This window comes from Leptidea sinapis, chromosome 18, assembly GCF_905404315.1.
Source record: "Leptidea sinapis chromosome 18, ilLepSina1.1, whole genome shotgun sequence".
Lineage (NCBI taxonomy): Eukaryota > Metazoa > Arthropoda > Insecta > Lepidoptera > Pieridae > Leptidea > Leptidea sinapis.
In genome coordinates, this window is record NC_066282.1 from 4,793,288 (window position 1) to 4,810,034 (window position 16,747).

Consider the following 16,747-nt stretch of genomic DNA (forward strand, 5'->3'; position numbering starts at 1 on the left):
AATGACGCGTCGGGACTCGGGCGTCGATCGCTATTCATGCAATTTTAATAAATGAGCAATAGCTTAGGTGCGGAATGCTCATTGACATCGTATGATCGAGGTTCGACGCGAGTTTACACAAACTGCGATAGCATTAGTTTTAGAGCGTGATAGAACACATAATATTATTCTCAAATCTTATTGAATGAAACGTTTTACTATTGGTTAAAATGTAAGCTCTAGTATTGGTGTGTATTTTCTGAACTTGTAAATATTTTTTAAGTAACGATTGTAATTGGGTAACTAGTTTTAAAATTTTTGTATATATATTGTGTAACTTTCAAATAAATATATCTTCCATATATCTCCCACATATTCCTCACAGTCAAGCAGTTGTTTTATTTAATCGCCAAACGCTCAGTCTCTAAAAGCCTGAGGGTGTTCACTTTATTCCCAGTCCGTGGTGTCATTACGAAAACCGTTTATGCTATAGTAACCTTTTCCACACAAACGTTTTTAACAATTCTTTTAAATTTCGTAACACATTTGTTTTGTACATTTTCTGGGATCATATTGTAGAAGCATATACTTACCCAACAAAAGACTTACTAACTCGACCCATCCGAGTAGGAGGCATAACAAGTTTATGTTTGTTCCTCGTGCTAACATTATGAATGTCACAGTTTCTAGAAAATTCCTCAAAGTACTTATGAACATACAGAACATTATCAAAAATGTATTGAGAAGCAACAGTCAAAATATTTATTTATTTAAATTTGTCTCTTAATGATTCTTTAGGTCTAGGTCAGGTTATAAATCACGCGAATAGCCCTCTTCTGCAGCACAAAGATGGTATTAATATCGGCCGCACTGCCCCATAACAATATACCATAGGACTTAATACTATGAAAATAACTAAAGTATACTAGTCGCGCCGTATCTATGCCAGTTAACCGTCTAATTTTCTTAACCGCATATGCTGCAGAACTAAGCCTATTCGCCATCCTTCAATATGGGGGCTCCATTATATAAAATAAATGGTATCCATTTTCACTTCCCTCTGTGGGCTGTCTTAACAGTTCGTTACATTTAATTATAAGGTGTAAGTGATAACCCCATAAAAGCACTCCTTCTCGAAAAGGTACAAAAATATTTCTTCCAAAAACGTAATCATAAACATCATGTTTGTTACAAAGATATGTATGGAGACTACTCATATCCATACGCATGCCTCGCAATTTATTCTGGATACCGCAGTGTACTTACTACTCCCTCATGGTTAGGCGGAAGCAGCAGCTACTCACAGTTACCTGTAATGTTTTCAGAGGTGGTGTAGCTGCGCTGATAATGAGCTGTGCAAAATTTTTGCACCTTACAATTTATTGCATGTGATGCATGCAGTTTGCTTCGTTGAGTACAGCGCGTCGTACTGTAGCTTGCACCAACTCACGTATGTCCTATGCCGAGTTCTCTATCTGCTCTCAACGGTCTTCTCAAAGTCAACCCCAATTAGAATATGTTTGCGGATGTTAATGTCAAGGGCTTCTGTCGGTACAAGTAGTTTTCAAAACAAATTAAATGGTCGATTGACCTGCTTCCTCTCCCATTATGTAAAAATAAATTTGACAGATTTGTTTGGAATTTGGCGGCAGTTTGAATAGTGAAACTTTGAAGCGAGCTTTGAAGTATCAACAAATCACAATCAACGAAAAAGTAGCAACATTTTAAATAGTTTAGACAAAAGTTGTAAACTATCTCTAAATAAGAAATTACCATTACTTAATTTAATTTTCTTTAGTTACTTATATAGTGTATAGATATGGATTCTAAAAATCTTTTTTCTCGATTGAAGGAGCTTGGTCACAATAGTAAACGGGATGAATTGCGGGATTATTGTAAGCAGAAATATGAACTGGTATAATTATTTTATCAAATATTAAATTAAATAATTATCAAACTTAATTCAGCTTTTATGGATCATCATTTAAAACTAGTGACTGACTAACTACATTATAAATTAAAGGTTTTGCTGTTAAATGAAATATGAATCAGGCTATATGTTTTTGTTTGAAATGCTGTAGGTATTAAATTCTACTAATTTATTATTTATGATTCCAGATACTGAAAAACATATCAAACTGCATCCTCAACAGCGATGCGAGTGATCTAATAAATTATCTATTTAAAGGACTTAATGATAATCATTCCGGCACAAGTAAAGTTAAGGTTTGCATCATTTGTATCCATGACATATTGAAGTGTCCATTATTTTATTTTATTTATGTAATAATAAGCACTACAAACAGGTAGAAAAAACATAATTATAACACAAACACAGAATAAATAAATTATTAATTGTACTACATTTTACACATTAGAACACAACTAATTTTGTATATACATACTACATTGAGAAAATCTAGATTTTCTAACAGACATTTTTATTTTTATTTATAATTCATAGATTAAGTGTTTAGTGAAATTCCTGTAAAAAAAGTGTGGTTCTCAGGAGGTTAAAGATTTGTCCCATTATAAAATTAGTTACGTACAACAATACAACCAAACTATTGGTATTTGAGTTTTAAAACTGCAACATGATGTACTTAAATTATTTGCATAGATTGATAGAATATCCCAAATTTTACTACACCCATTTTTCATTTCTTTTGTCCCCATCATATCATTTATTTTGATATTTGATGAGAAATTAATAAACTTATTTAATTTTTCATTTAAAGATGTTTGATGTAAATACTTTTCAAATATTTTTGTTACTTATGTTATTATTTGCAGTAATTATTATTATTATTATTTATTTATTATTTATATATATTATAATTAAATACATTGTTCTACATGCCTAATATAAATTTACAGTCTCAATCTCAAAAACCGAAACAAAGAGGCACATTTAAATTAAATTCCTCTGGATGGCTCACTAGGAAACCCTGTGCAGAGTCAACCAGTGATTACCTTCTGCTATGTAATTTTATTTAATGTTAATAATTAATGAAATATAACTAAGACTGACACTTAAACAATATTTATCTAACTTTAAAGCATACCTATCTTATAATAAGAACTGTATAAAATTAAATAATAATAGATAAAACAAATAGTTATATAGATAAAGCAAAGTTATATACAAATATTCATAATTAAATATATAAAGTTATATTAATTTTGAGTTAGTAATTTTCTCGGTTTCATCATAGCTGAGTTGTAAAAGCCACTCTAAAGTAAGAAAGACTTGAATATTTTTCATCCAATTTTATTATTATTTTGCAGTTGATTGATAAAGTTTTACAAACAATGAGAAAAGAATCAACATCTCTCACCCACTGTGGTGATGTTGTTAGTAGGCTGTGTTTGGAGTTGCCAAGGCTGCCTGTTGAGCATCTGGTGAGGTGGAGTGATGATAGTGTACAATCTATCATTGATGATAGCGACATTAATATGATGTGAGTATTTAGAAAGTATGTTTGTTCGAAAAAATTTTAGCAAATTCAGTAAACAGGAAAATACTTCTCTTTTCCCATCCAGGGACCCCACCAAACTACAAGTACCTTGCTGTAGAACTACATTATTTCAGAGAAACTGTTTTTGTATGTGCATAAAAATCTATAATCACATCCCAAAAATAATAAGAGAGGTATCGTCAAATAGGAATTTCTCATCTAAATTGAAAATATACCTTAGTAAAAACTGCTTATATTCCTTAGACAAATATTTTCAGCTAAAAACTGGACTATTTATTATATAATACTGCTAATAATCTTTTGTTAAATTGATATTATTGTTACTAATGATTTAGAAATGTATTTTATAAAATTTGCACGTCATAAATGTGGCAAACATGTACTTTATAATATTTATGTAACATCAATCTAACATGTTTATGCAAATAAAAACTTTGACTTTATGGTGTGTGTTGTACTGATGGGTGTCAAGTATTAGTGGGTAATCCATTATGTAGATTACACCATTACTAAATAATTATATTTATTTCTGTATAATGGCTTGTTGCTCGCTCAGAATTTATTAACTTACCATTTGTACCGTCTGGAATAAACTTGAATAGCATAACCAACCCAGTTAACAGGAAAGAAAAATTAAGCTTTGTTTCTAACAGGGAACTAACCAGTCCCTTTTTTTATGACAGTAAGGGACGAGACGAGTAGGACATTCAGCTGTTATGAATGTTACAGTCTTTCCAACTACATTATTTAATCATAGGGCACTGTGATGTAATACATATGTATTATTAAAAAGCAATATTGCTTTAGTACTTTTTATGGTGGATTTGATAATTTTTTTTTTATGGAATAGGAGGACAAACGAGCGTACGGGCACCTGGTGTTAAGTGATCACCGCCGCCCACATTCTCTTGCAACACCAGAGGAATCACAAGAGCGTTGCCGGCCTTTAAGGAAGGTGTACGCGCTTTTTTTGAAGGTACCCATGTCGTATCGTCCCGGAAACACCGCACAAGGAAGCTCATTCCACAGCTTTGTAGTACGAGGGAGAAAGCTCCTTGAAAACCGTAGAGTGGAGGACTGTTATCGCGCATCCAGATGGTGGGGATGATATCCTAACTTGTGGTGTGTTGTGCGAAGGTGGATCATATATTGTAATATAGCCTAATTTTTATCCAAGTAGTTCTAATCCTTATCTAAGAAACCACATAGATTTGAATTAATGCTTATAAGTATTTGAGATCATGCCATGATTAGGTATGATAACAATATATGTTTTAAATTTAGAACTTAGTAGATGACACTTAAAACTAGGTGGACATAATGCAAGTTCTCTCATATATTCATATAAAAAATAATTTAAGGCCTTTATGTTTGTTATCTGTTAAAAGATTCTGGAAACCCAAGTGCTGGCAGATATTTCCACCAGAGGAATAAGCCTAGCTATCTTATGCTGAAATTTTGCCAGTATATAAGATTTTCATGGATTAAAATGTGTGTAATTGTAACTTTCTTTTTACATTAGAGAAAACGAGATCTGGAAAGGTGTTGAAACATCGGTTTAACTAAAATAAAACTGTTACTTTTACGCGAAAATCTAATGTGAAAACGTTTTTTAAGTTTAAGTGTTTTATTTAAATGTTGCCAGTATACTTTAAAATTACATGAAATCATATTAATTCTTATAAATTCTAGCTAGCTATTGTATAAAATGCGTTATTATATTGTAAGTAAATGTTATAATATTATGTGAGACATAATTTCCAGTTGGAGGGACGTGCTTCCAGAATGCTTGAATGCAATATCTACATACAGCAGCGTCAAACATTGTGGTACGGACATGTCAGGCGCTGAATATAAAATACAATGTGTGCACACACTGTGTCAGTGTCGATGGAAAGAAAGACAATTGGTTCAGCTTACAGCTATGTTTAAGTAAGTACTTAAGTGTTGCCAATTAGTAAATTCTTATATATATATCAAGTTTCCAGGTCTGACCAGTAAAGAACTATTACTTACTTAGTAAAGAGCTTTGCAATATCTTGAAACAGGATTTTTAATTAATCAACTTAATGTAAGAAAAACTCACCATACTAGTGTTGCCAGTTATAAAGTTCAAAAACACAAATTTCTATAACAACTTACTTTCCTTACTAGTGGGAGGCTACTTTGCACAGGATGCCGGCTAGATTATGGGTACAACAACGGCACCAATTCTGCCGTTAAGCAGTAATGTGTTTCGGTCTGAAGAATGCTGTAGCTAGTGAATTTACTGGGCAAATGAGACGAAACATCTTATGTGTTAAGGTGAGGAGCGCAGTTGTAGAGCCGCTCAGAATTTTTGGGGCTTTCAAGAATCCAGAGCGACACTGCATTGAAAATGGGCAGGGCGTATCATTTACCATCAGCTGAACGTCCGGCTCGTCTCTTCCCATATTTTCATTTAAAAAAGCTGTGAGAGGCGAAAGTTATATGTAAGAGGGTCTTGTGAGCGTCGGTGGCGCAAAGTTAAAGCTGTTGTCTCTCATATACTTAAACATACGTAAATACATATAAACATCCATGACTCGGAAACAAACATTCATATTCATCATATAAATGATTGCACCTACAGGGATTCGAACCCGGGACCTCTAGCTCAGTAGGCAGGTTCACTAACCACTGGGCTATATTGGTCGTCAAATTCTCTTTATCATAACACATTCAATATTTTTTCAGAGATATGCAGTTACCCCGAAACGAGCATAAGCAAGTGGTGAATAAAATATGCTCATACATAGTTGATATACCACCGGAAACTCTACCGCCATTAGTTCATCAGTTGCTTAAGTAAGTGTAATGAATTTCTTGTAAATACTTAATCTAATACATAAAATTCTCGTGTCATGGTGTTAAACTTTGAACTCCTCCGAAAGGGCTTGACCGATTCTCATGAAATTTTGAGTGCATATTGGGTAGGTCTGAGAATCGGACAACATCTATTTGTCATCCCCCTAAATGTTAAGGTCAACACATTTTTTTTTTAAATTTTGTTTGATTATGAGTCAGCATTAAAAAATACATACAACTTCAAATTTTCACCCATCTACGATCGACAGTTACTTTTGTATCGTGATTTTAATATCGGCTATACAACGTTTGCTGGGTCAGCTAGTATTGTATATAGTTGATGCAAAGCGAACGCGGACGCGAAGCCGACACAGGTTTGTTCTATGTCTGCGTCCCACACCGACACCACTGCTGATCAATGAGCACACATACATTTGTCATGGACAAAAGTGAGACGGCAACAAAAATTATTAAAAAAATTAATTTCTTAACCCTTAAATGATGTTTATTTTAGTTTTTAACTGTATATTACAGCAAGGGAAGTGATTTTGCCATCAATAATAAAAAACAAAACATCTGAATGACCTTCCTCATACTTTTATCTTTTTTTATAGAAGAGGAGGACAAACGAGCATACAGGTCACCTGGTGTTAATTGATCACAGCCGCCCACATTCTCTTGCAACATCAGAGGAAACACAGGAGCGTTGCTGGCCTTAAAGGAAGATGTACGCGCTTTTTTTGAAAATACCCATGTCGCATCGTCCTGGAAATACAGCAGAAGCATGTTTATTGTATGTGGAAAGTTCCTTAATAACCGCACTGTGGAGGAAGGCCACACATTCAGATGGTGTGGATGAATCTGTCAAAAAATAATATTGGTTCAACTGTTATTTGTATAACAAAATTAAGTGAATCTCATCTGGCTGAACTCAACAAAATCTAGTAACACATAGGTACTCAAGAGTACGCACGGCAGATAAGGGAAGTGAATCTCAATAAGAAATACTTTATAGAAATCGAGCCAAATTATAAATTTTACTGTATTTCAGACTGTGCAAGGTACATAATATGGAAATTGTTCTGGCACATCTGAGTAATTACTTCAACTTACATCTGTACAGCAAACTGGAACCTCCCCCGCAAGATTCTGAGTCCACCACAATGGACATTGATGATATCGGTGAGTAATCAAATATTGATATTCATAGATAATTTGAGACTTATTGGTGTGTGTGTGTTGCAGTATTGGCAAGTTATTCCAACCAGCCCAGCTCCTTCCAGAAGTTCAGAACATTCCTGGGGTGTTCGCAGACTTCCTGGAGCGATCTTGTATTTACTAAGGCCTTTGCCCGTTGGTTGGCCACCCCAGCACATTCCGGGTTTACATGAGTGACTGTTTCATCCTCGGTTAGACAGCCCCTGCACCTAGGACTGTCCGTAACGCCGATTGTAAATAAATGCTTGTTCAGTGATGTGTGACCCGTTAGGATGCCGACCATGATTCGGATGTCATGTCTATTTATGCTAATAAGTCGACGTGTCAGTTTGGGCGATAGTGCAGGAATCGCTTCTTTCGACTGTCTACAGCCCGAGATATTATGGTTTCCCTTCAATTTGAGACTTACCAATGTCTCAAGGTAATTAGTTCAATCGCGGTGCTACCTAGTTCTCTTTCTTTGTTCTATTTAAATACAAATAAACTTCTACTAGAAAAACAAAAAGTGTTCGGAAGCATAATAAAAACTTCAAAAAAAAAAATCAAAATATGTTCTATGTAAAGAAGTCTTAAACCTCTTTTTTTTTTTCTCTTTCATTAGAAAGATATTAATTTTTAATACAGTCACTTTTAAGACCTTATAACAAAAGCATCCGCCTTGTCCACGGCTTCTGTCAACAGGTTGACTTGGTACCCACTGCAAATCAGTGTTGTCCTAATCTCAAATTTCAAATATTATCCTGAGACACCCAGTGTTTTTATTGACATCATTTTTTTTTGTTAATTTTTACTTAAACTTTACCTTAAACTTACTTTGATGGGAAGAGCGTATCACTTACCATTCGATCAATGTCTGACAACCTTGTTAGGGTACAAACACGTACTATGTATGTATAGGTATTCTAAAATAATATTAAGAATTGTCATATCATTTTTTTTCTAAACTTATTAGTTTGCGCGATAGACACTTCCAATGTGTGTAAAATATATGATGTTTATTACCTACCATGCAAACTACCACCGAAAATAAGTTTGAACGAGATCTAGTAAGTAGTTTTTTTTAAATACACTATTAAAATATTGATCAAAGTTACAACGAACTACAATTATAATATTATATTACTAGCTGCTACGGAACCCTTCATGGGCACTTGGCCGCTTTTGTCTATTTATGATAAAAAATGCATTACTTTTCAGTGCAACACAGCCACGCTGAGTTGAGCCGGTGTCTCTCAACCTGCCTGTACCACATATCGCAAGGCGCTGCAGACCAGGAACTGATTCGCAGACAGATCAAGCAGTGGCCAAAGACGCAGCTGTTGAGAACACCGTTCTTAGTAGACCTGGCGCTTGCTGTGTCTGATAAAGGCTCCGAGTTCAGGTCGCTTTGCTTGGATGTAGGTAACAAATAGATGAATCAGCTATTCAATTTGTTTTTTAAAGTGACAACCCTCACTTCTAGGATTATAGACATTAATATAGGTTATCAACTGTAAAGTAGATCCTGTAGATGAAGCTCATATGACGATAGCTCACTCGAACGGGCATATATCAGCATGGCCTATTCCATCAGCCATTTGCCAAAACTAACCTTAAGCAATCTTCTCCCAGACCATGTCTATCTATCCATGACTTTATAACTCCATCTGTGGCGAAGAAGATATTTTTAAAGATTCTTTACCTGCGTTTAAAAAAAGCACGTTATTCGAAAGTTATAAAGTTTGGTTAATAAATTTATCTCTATTTTCATGAGCATAATCCTCTTCATTGCCCTGAAGCGACCATGAGCTTTCTCATAAGAACCATAGTTAGCAACCACATAAGGCAACACAAACTGAATAAAAAAATATATAAAATATAGCAACATTATTACCATGTTCCATTGAAGTTATTTTTATCACCGTATTGCAGGTGATAAGGTCTGCAATAGAGCAGCGCACTTTGGATGAGTTGAGGAGTAAAGAGTCGTCATGGGTTCGGTCCGTGCTGCCGCCTGATGTTAATGTTGCTAGTGTGCTCAAAGTACTTACTACTGAGAGGTGAGGTTATGCCTTAGAATTAGAATAAATCAGTTGAGAAATGTTATGGTATGGTATAGGGGCTCCTGTTATTTTCCCAACTACTTTAAATTATTTATGTTAAATTACATTAAATTCCATTGTGAAATAGGTACTTATTAAATGGCATGAAATTACAGGCTTTCAATATAATAGCGTAAGTAGTTTCTGCAGGAGAAGATTCGTGTAGTACCGAAGCAAAAATACGGCTCTCCATTCATTAGTATTGATTCTGTTTAACCCGTGGGAGGCTCCTTTGCACAGGATGCCGGCTATATTATGGGTACCAGAACGCCTATTTCTGCCGTGAAGCAGTAATGTGTAAGCATTACTGTGATTCGGTCTGAAGGGCGCCGTAGCTAGTGAAATTACTGGGCAAATGAGATTTAACATCTTATGTCTCAAGGTGACGAGCGCAATTGTTGTGTCGCTCAGAGTTTTTGGGCTTTGGAAGAATCCGGAGCGGCACTGCATTGTAATGGGCAGGGCGTATTAATTACCATCAGCTGAATTTTCATAAAAAAAAAAAACAGTAAATTGATTTCCATAAAGTTAAGTTTGATACGAATAATCGTTTTTTCCAGCGCAAACCATCGTCAGCTGACTGTACTAGGTTTGATAAACTTAGCGTTTTCTCTCCTCTCCGTTTCAAAGACGAAGGCTGTTGCGCCGACCTGCTGGTCGCACGGGAAATTGATACTGGTCCGGCTGTGCAAGTCTCAGCCGGAGACTGCCCAGCATATACTGGGACAGCTGAGTGACAAATTGATGGGGGATGCCACCCATAGACAGTTTTCAGGTAGAATATTCAAATTCATATATTTTAATAAAACAACATGTTATAACCAAAATATTATGTTTATTGCTTTTCAAAATACTCTCCTTTACATTTTAAACATTTTTTCATGCGATCAAGCCATTTTTTAAAACAGGAGGACCACAGATCTGAAGGCATGTTTTCTACGTGCTGATTGAACGCTATCACTGCCTCTTCGGAATTGGTAAAAGTGAAACCTTTGATTTTGGGGAAAATACAGAAATCACAGGGTGCTAGGTCGGGGCTATCTGCAGGATGGGTGACGAGTTGTACCTTTTCGGAAGCTAAAAATGACTTATTTTTGTTGGCCGTGTGTGAAGAAGCGTCGTCATGATGCAGGAGAAAGCGGCTTTTTGGTCGTCTTTCGCGAACTTTAACACCCTGGGTAAACAAATGGTAGAATACCACTCGGCATTAACACTCTTTTGATTTCACTCAAGTGGAATTGTGCAGATGGTACGGGTCCGTAACATAAATGCGATCATTTTTTTTACCGATGTTTCTCGCCTGCCATACTTTTGTTGGCCTGTTCTCATTTTCCATTCACATGATTGCTGTTTCTTTCGGGTTCAAAACAATAAATCCACGTTACGTCTCCTGTGACAGCATTAGAATGTCCGCGGTCGTACTAGTAGCCAGTGAAATTACTGAGCAAATGAGACTTAACATCTTATGTCTCAAGGTGAAGAGCGCAGTTGTAGTGCCGCTCAGATTTTTTTGTTTCTCAAGAATCTTGAGCCGCAGTGCATTGTAATGAACAAGACGTTTCAATTACCACCAGCTTAACGTCGTGCTCTTCTCGAAAAAAAAAAGATAATTTGTGTAAAAGTGTGTCAATATTATTATATTTTCAGATTGCTTATATATGCTCTGCAAGCTGACCCCAGTGTCGATAGAGCGCTGTACTCAGCTGAGTACAATACTAGAGAGCTGCCAACCAGCCGGTGACTACGTGCACGCCGCGCAGGTGTACGCGGCCGTGAGACCGCTCATATCGTTCAGTTCCAGAACCAGGGATACGCTAGTGATGGTGTGCCGGAAGGGGCTTTATTCACGGTAAGATAATACTGAGAATCACTTTTTTATGATAATAAGGGAGGAGACGAGCAGGACGTTCAGCTAATGGTAATTGATAAGCATGATTCTTGAAATACCCAGAAATTCTGAGCAACACTACAACTGCGCTCTTCACCTTGAGACATAAGATTCTAAGTCTCATTTGCCCAGTAATTTTACTAGCTACGGCGTCGTTCAGACTGAAACACAGCAATGCTTACACATTACTGCTTCACGGCAGAAATAGGCGCCGTTGTGGTACCCATAATCTAGCCGGAATCCTGCGCAAAGGAGCCTCCCACTAGATGGCGCTTGTTGACTAGTGTGGCACCATAGACTAGATAGATATAATAGGATGTATACTAATAATTGTACAGCCTTTTTTCCCCTTCAGCTATGTTGGGATTTATACAACTATCATAGTGGTAATTAAAATTAAGTATATGGTATCACTTAAGTTGTAAATTGTAATTTATTAAATGGCAATGCCGACGGTCATTGCTCGCACTTCCTCTCGAGCGCAGCCTAGCGAAACTCTCTAAAAAAGCGTACACCTTCCTTAAAGGCCGGCAACGCTCCTGTGATTCCTCTGGTGTTGCAAGAGAATGTGGGCGGCGGTGATCACTTAACACCAGGTGACCCGTACGCTCGTTTGTCCTCCTATTCCATAAAAAAAAGCGATTCACGCGATTGTATGAAACGTGCAGTCATTGATAGATGACGGATATAATCTTGTAAAAAACGGAGATAGCTGAAATCCACTAAGTTTTAAGAAACTGTTCGCTTTCAAACTTAGCCAGATTTTAGTTCGTCGCCAATCGCCATACTGTAATAAATACGTTTCATAGTAAACTAAATTTAAATTTTTACCCTCTTATAAGGTAGTATTTACATCCTCTTTGTCGAGCGCTTGATATGTTGAATCGTCCCGAACAATAGTGTGTACCTGTGCCCAAATATAAAATTTTAAACAGTTGAGTGAGTTTCTTCTTACGCCAACATACCAGCGTAACTACAACAGGTTATACTGCGAAAACTACTAAACCGATTGGGATAATACTTATACCATAAGATGCATCGAGTTTCGGAGGTTTTAGTACGACCTGACCGATTATGCGTGACTTAATTTCATTGTCAGTGTGTGCGTTGGCTAATGGTTTTAATATTCAAAATATTAAGGAGCTAATGGCAAGTGTGGCTGATTGTTTACGACTTGTCAATCAAAATCGGTTACAGTACAATAGATTCGCTTTTCTTTTCTATCGTGCTGTATGTTAGTGATCTTCTTGTCTTTCGTACTCTTGGTTTGTCAAGTATATTGTAAGTGTATGTTTGGCACATACACACAAAATTGTCCTGTGAAAATAAAAGGAAGTTTACTGGGCGAGCCTTATATTCAAGTTAAAATAATGGTAATAGAAACTAAAGATCAGAAAAGAATTTGATTCATAGATTTATTCTTTGAATATAATTATTAAATGTGCATATAATATTTACATTATAACCATGTACGTAAACCATAAATATGACTAAAATAGTAATTAGTCTAATCCATTTTAATCAATTCACTTATTTATTAGGCAATAGATAGAAGAATGGCATAAGCAACTGGATTGTAGTACCTAAACCATTCTACAGATGTCGCTTTTAACCTAATTTTTTTTTTTTTATTCAATATAGGATGCGACACTTATTGAAAGTCAACATTACCACCCATTCCAAAATGAATGCCTCAGACCTGAGAAGAACGGGCACAACAAACTCAGCGGGCTTTTTTTTCATCGAAAAAAATATGTTTACAATGTCTTTATTATTTATAAAAAATGAAATCTATAGTTCTATTAAAGTAAAATGAACAACTTCCATACTTTAAATATAATTATTTAAAAAATAAAATGAAGGATCTGTTTGTTATTTCAACAAATATTGTTATACCGCATAATTTAGTCTGAAGCATCATACAAATGGTCTATTTGACCAACTAACGTCAGGGTGACGAATTTGCCAAAAGAAAGTAGTTAAACTTCAAAAATATATTTATTTCAGTGACTCCCAGCATCGTTGCCTCTCTGTATCCGGGTTCCTCACAGTCCTGAAACACATGAGGCTATCTGGTTCATCACTGAGCAGCAGTCAAGGAGAATGTAGTGGCCAATACAGCGGTCACTCGTACCTCACGCAGCTCACAGTTGACTTGCACGCGACGCAGACTGGCGGGATGTAAGATGTTTTCTTTTGAGTTTTTCACAAAGTATTCACAAGTTGCGACTATCTCCGTTTATTACAAAATTATAGCCGTCATCTGTCAATCTATCAATGACTGCACGTTTCATACAACCTGATTTGCCCTGTACTTTCTCCGGGGCGTAAAAAGAATAGGGGAGTCCCAGGCCCATGGGTGTCGTAAGAGGCGACTAAGGGCTTTTTAGAAGTGGGAGAGTCACGCTGCCGTCTTATGACGTCAGCACAATCGGGCCAGACTCGTCCGGGTTAATTACCACACTCGCACAGAATACCGGCGTGAAGTAGCGGCCTAGTGCCGCTATATTTCGCATAGGTTAGTGTCGAGGACTGGAGGCCATCCCTTCCCCCCCAAACAAAATATGAGAGCGGTCCGTAAAAAGATATTACCCCAGGAGGGTACCAGCTCTACCAGAGCCGGAGAATCCCTCCCCGAGCACTCTCGCTCGGGCCGCCCTTCGTATTCTGGGGTGGGCACAGAACCGCGCATGACCGAGGACAAACGAGGCAGTAACACCACGGCACCCCGCTCCACGCTCAACGTGGACTTTTGCAATATCAGGGGAATTAACTCCAATTTAATCGCCGTCCACCACCACCTTGAGACGGCGCAGCCGGCCTTGTGTTTCCTTACGGAGACGCAGATATCTCGACCTAGCGATACGTCATATTTAACGTACCCCGGGTACAAAATTGAGCACAACTTTTTGCCTCATGCCGGGGTATGTGTGTACGTTAGGGAGGATATCTGCTGTCGCCGTCTCGGCAATTTTGAGGGTAGGGACCTGTCTACTCTCTGGCTCCGCGTAGATTTAGACGACCGCGTCCGTATCTATGCGTGTGTCTACAGGTCCCATAATGGTAACGCAGAAACCGATCATCTCATGGGCTGCGTTCAAGCTGCAATTGACGTCGTGCTTGCACAGATCCCCTCCGCTGAAATCGTGGTCTTGGGTGATTTCAACGGGCACAATGCCGAATGGCTTGGATCACGTACCACAGACTACGCAGGGCGATCTGTGCATAATTTTGCATTGGCGTATGGTCTGTCCCAATTGGTTGAGTCGCCAACGCGGCTCCCGGATGTGGATAGCCACATGCCGTCCTTATTAGATCTTCTGCTGACTACACATCCCGATGGTTACCAGGTCTTTGTCGACGCCCCTCTTGGAACGTCCGACCATTGCCTGGTCAGGAGTGTAGTGCCTATCCGACGCCAACGTCGCAGACCACCAGCGACCCGCCGCGTTTGGCACTACAAGTCAGCAGATTGGGATAGGATGCGTTCCTTTTTTGCATCCTACCCTTGGGGCAAGGTTTGTTTCTCTTCGGATGATCCTAGTGCCTGCGCCATTGCAGTAGGCGATGTGATACTGCAGGGCATGGATATTTTTATACCAAGCTCTGTAGTACCGATCGGTGGCAGATCACAGCCCTGGTTCGATGCGTCAGTTAAAGCAGCATCTGACTGCAAAAAACAGGCGTATCGAACTTGGGTTGCGGCGCTGGGCACAAAGGATCCGAACTGCAAAGTTCTTAAGAGGAAATATAACTGTGCCTCCAGATTTTTTAAGCGGCAAATCGCCCGTGCGAAGTCTAAGCACGTCGTCAAAATCGGCGAGCAGCTTTCCAGTTACCCGACCGGAACACGCAAGTTCTGGTCGTTGTCGAAAGCTGCTCTTGGTAACTTCTACCAACCGTCCATGCCGCCGTTGCACATGAGGAATGACACCCTGGCCCATACGGCAAAAGAGAAAGCCGAGCTCCTGTGCGCTCTTTTCGCCTCCAACTCGACTCTTGACGACAACGGAAAAACACCGCCGACCATCCCGCGGTGTCAGAGCTCTATGCCTGAAGTACAGTTCAGACAGAAAACTGTTAGGCGAGCTCTGTTTTCGTTGGACGTCAGGAAGTCGAGCGGGCCGGATGGCATTTCTCCAATCGTGCTTAGAACGTGTGCCCCTGAGTTGACGCCGGTGCTAACGCGTTTATTCCGGCACTCTTATTCCAAAGGCGTAGTCCCTGACTCATGGAAGTCAGCCCTTGTCCATCCGATCCAAAAAAAAAAAGGAGACAGTTCGGATCCGGCGAACTACAGGCCTATTGCTATCACCTCCCTGCTCTCCAAAATCATGGAGAGCATAATTAGCCACCAGCTTTTAGTATACCTAGAGGGTCACCAGTTGATCAACGACTGCCAGTACGGGTTTCGCCATGGACGGTCGGCAGGTGATCTTCTGGTATACCTAACACATAGATGGGCGGCGGCTATTGAAAGCAAGGGGGAAGGCCTGGCAGTTAGCCTGGATATAGCGAAGGCCTTTGATCGTGTATGGCACAAGGCGCTCCTCTCAAAACTTCCATCATTTGGGCTTCCCGAGAGCTTGTGCAAGTGGACCTCCAGCTTCCTCACTGGGCGTAGCATACAGGTCGTTGTCAACGGATATTGCTCGAACCCGAAGCCCGTGAATGCTGGAGTGCCCCAAGGCTGTGTGCTATCTCCTACGCTGTTTCTTCTGCATATCAATGATATGTTGGACACCTCTAACATGCATTGCTATGCGGATGACAGCACTGGTGATGCCGTATACACGGGCCATGCAGGTCTCTCTCGGGAAATCGTCGACCAGTGCCGGGAGAAACTTGTGTCTTCTATCGAGTCCTCTCTCGAGAAGGTCGCCGAATGGGGTAAATTGAACCTTGTCAAATTTAACCCCCAGAAGACTCAAGTTTGCGCGTTTACCACTAAAAAAACCCCATTTGTCGTATCACCGCTCTTCGAGAACACTTCTCTTAAAGCCGCGCCTAGTATCGGAATACTGGGTCTCGAAATCTCGAGCGATTGCCAATTCCGTGGCCATCTGGAGGGCAAAGCCAAATTGGCTTCGAAGAAGCTGGGCGTCATCAATAGAGCACGGCAATACTTCAAGCCGGCCCACATTCTAGCGCTCTACAAAGCGCAGGTCCGGCCACACATGGAGTATTGCTGTCATCTCTGGTCTGGTGCACCCCAGTATCTGCTCGATCCATTTGACCGCGTGCAACGTAGAGCAGCTCGAATTGTCGGGGACTCA

At 38.9% G+C, this 16,747-nt stretch overlaps 1 protein-coding gene across 1 annotated transcript in view; it reads left to right on the forward strand.

Annotated features, from left to right (window-relative positions):
- Positions 1 to 1,683: 1,683 nt before the first annotated feature.
- LOC126969409 (Fanconi anemia group I protein homolog) overlaps positions 1,684 to 16,747 on the forward strand; it is a 45,790-nt gene continuing 30,726 nt past the window's right edge. Inside the window, exons 1-11 of the mRNA XM_050814808.1 lie at positions 1,684 to 1,894; positions 2,098 to 2,205; positions 3,268 to 3,440; positions 5,223 to 5,390; positions 6,174 to 6,284; positions 7,336 to 7,466; positions 8,700 to 8,899; positions 9,414 to 9,541; positions 10,144 to 10,358; positions 11,231 to 11,432; positions 13,479 to 13,652. Of these exons, the coding sequence (XP_050670765.1) occupies positions 1,799 to 1,894; positions 2,098 to 2,205; positions 3,268 to 3,440; positions 5,223 to 5,390; positions 6,174 to 6,284; positions 7,336 to 7,466; positions 8,700 to 8,899; positions 9,414 to 9,541; positions 10,144 to 10,358; positions 11,231 to 11,432; positions 13,479 to 13,652 (1,706 nt within the window). The 5' untranslated portion in view covers positions 1,684 to 1,798. The remainder of the gene's footprint in view (positions 1,895 to 2,097; positions 2,206 to 3,267; positions 3,441 to 5,222; positions 5,391 to 6,173; positions 6,285 to 7,335; positions 7,467 to 8,699; positions 8,900 to 9,413; positions 9,542 to 10,143; positions 10,359 to 11,230; positions 11,433 to 13,478; positions 13,653 to 16,747) is intronic.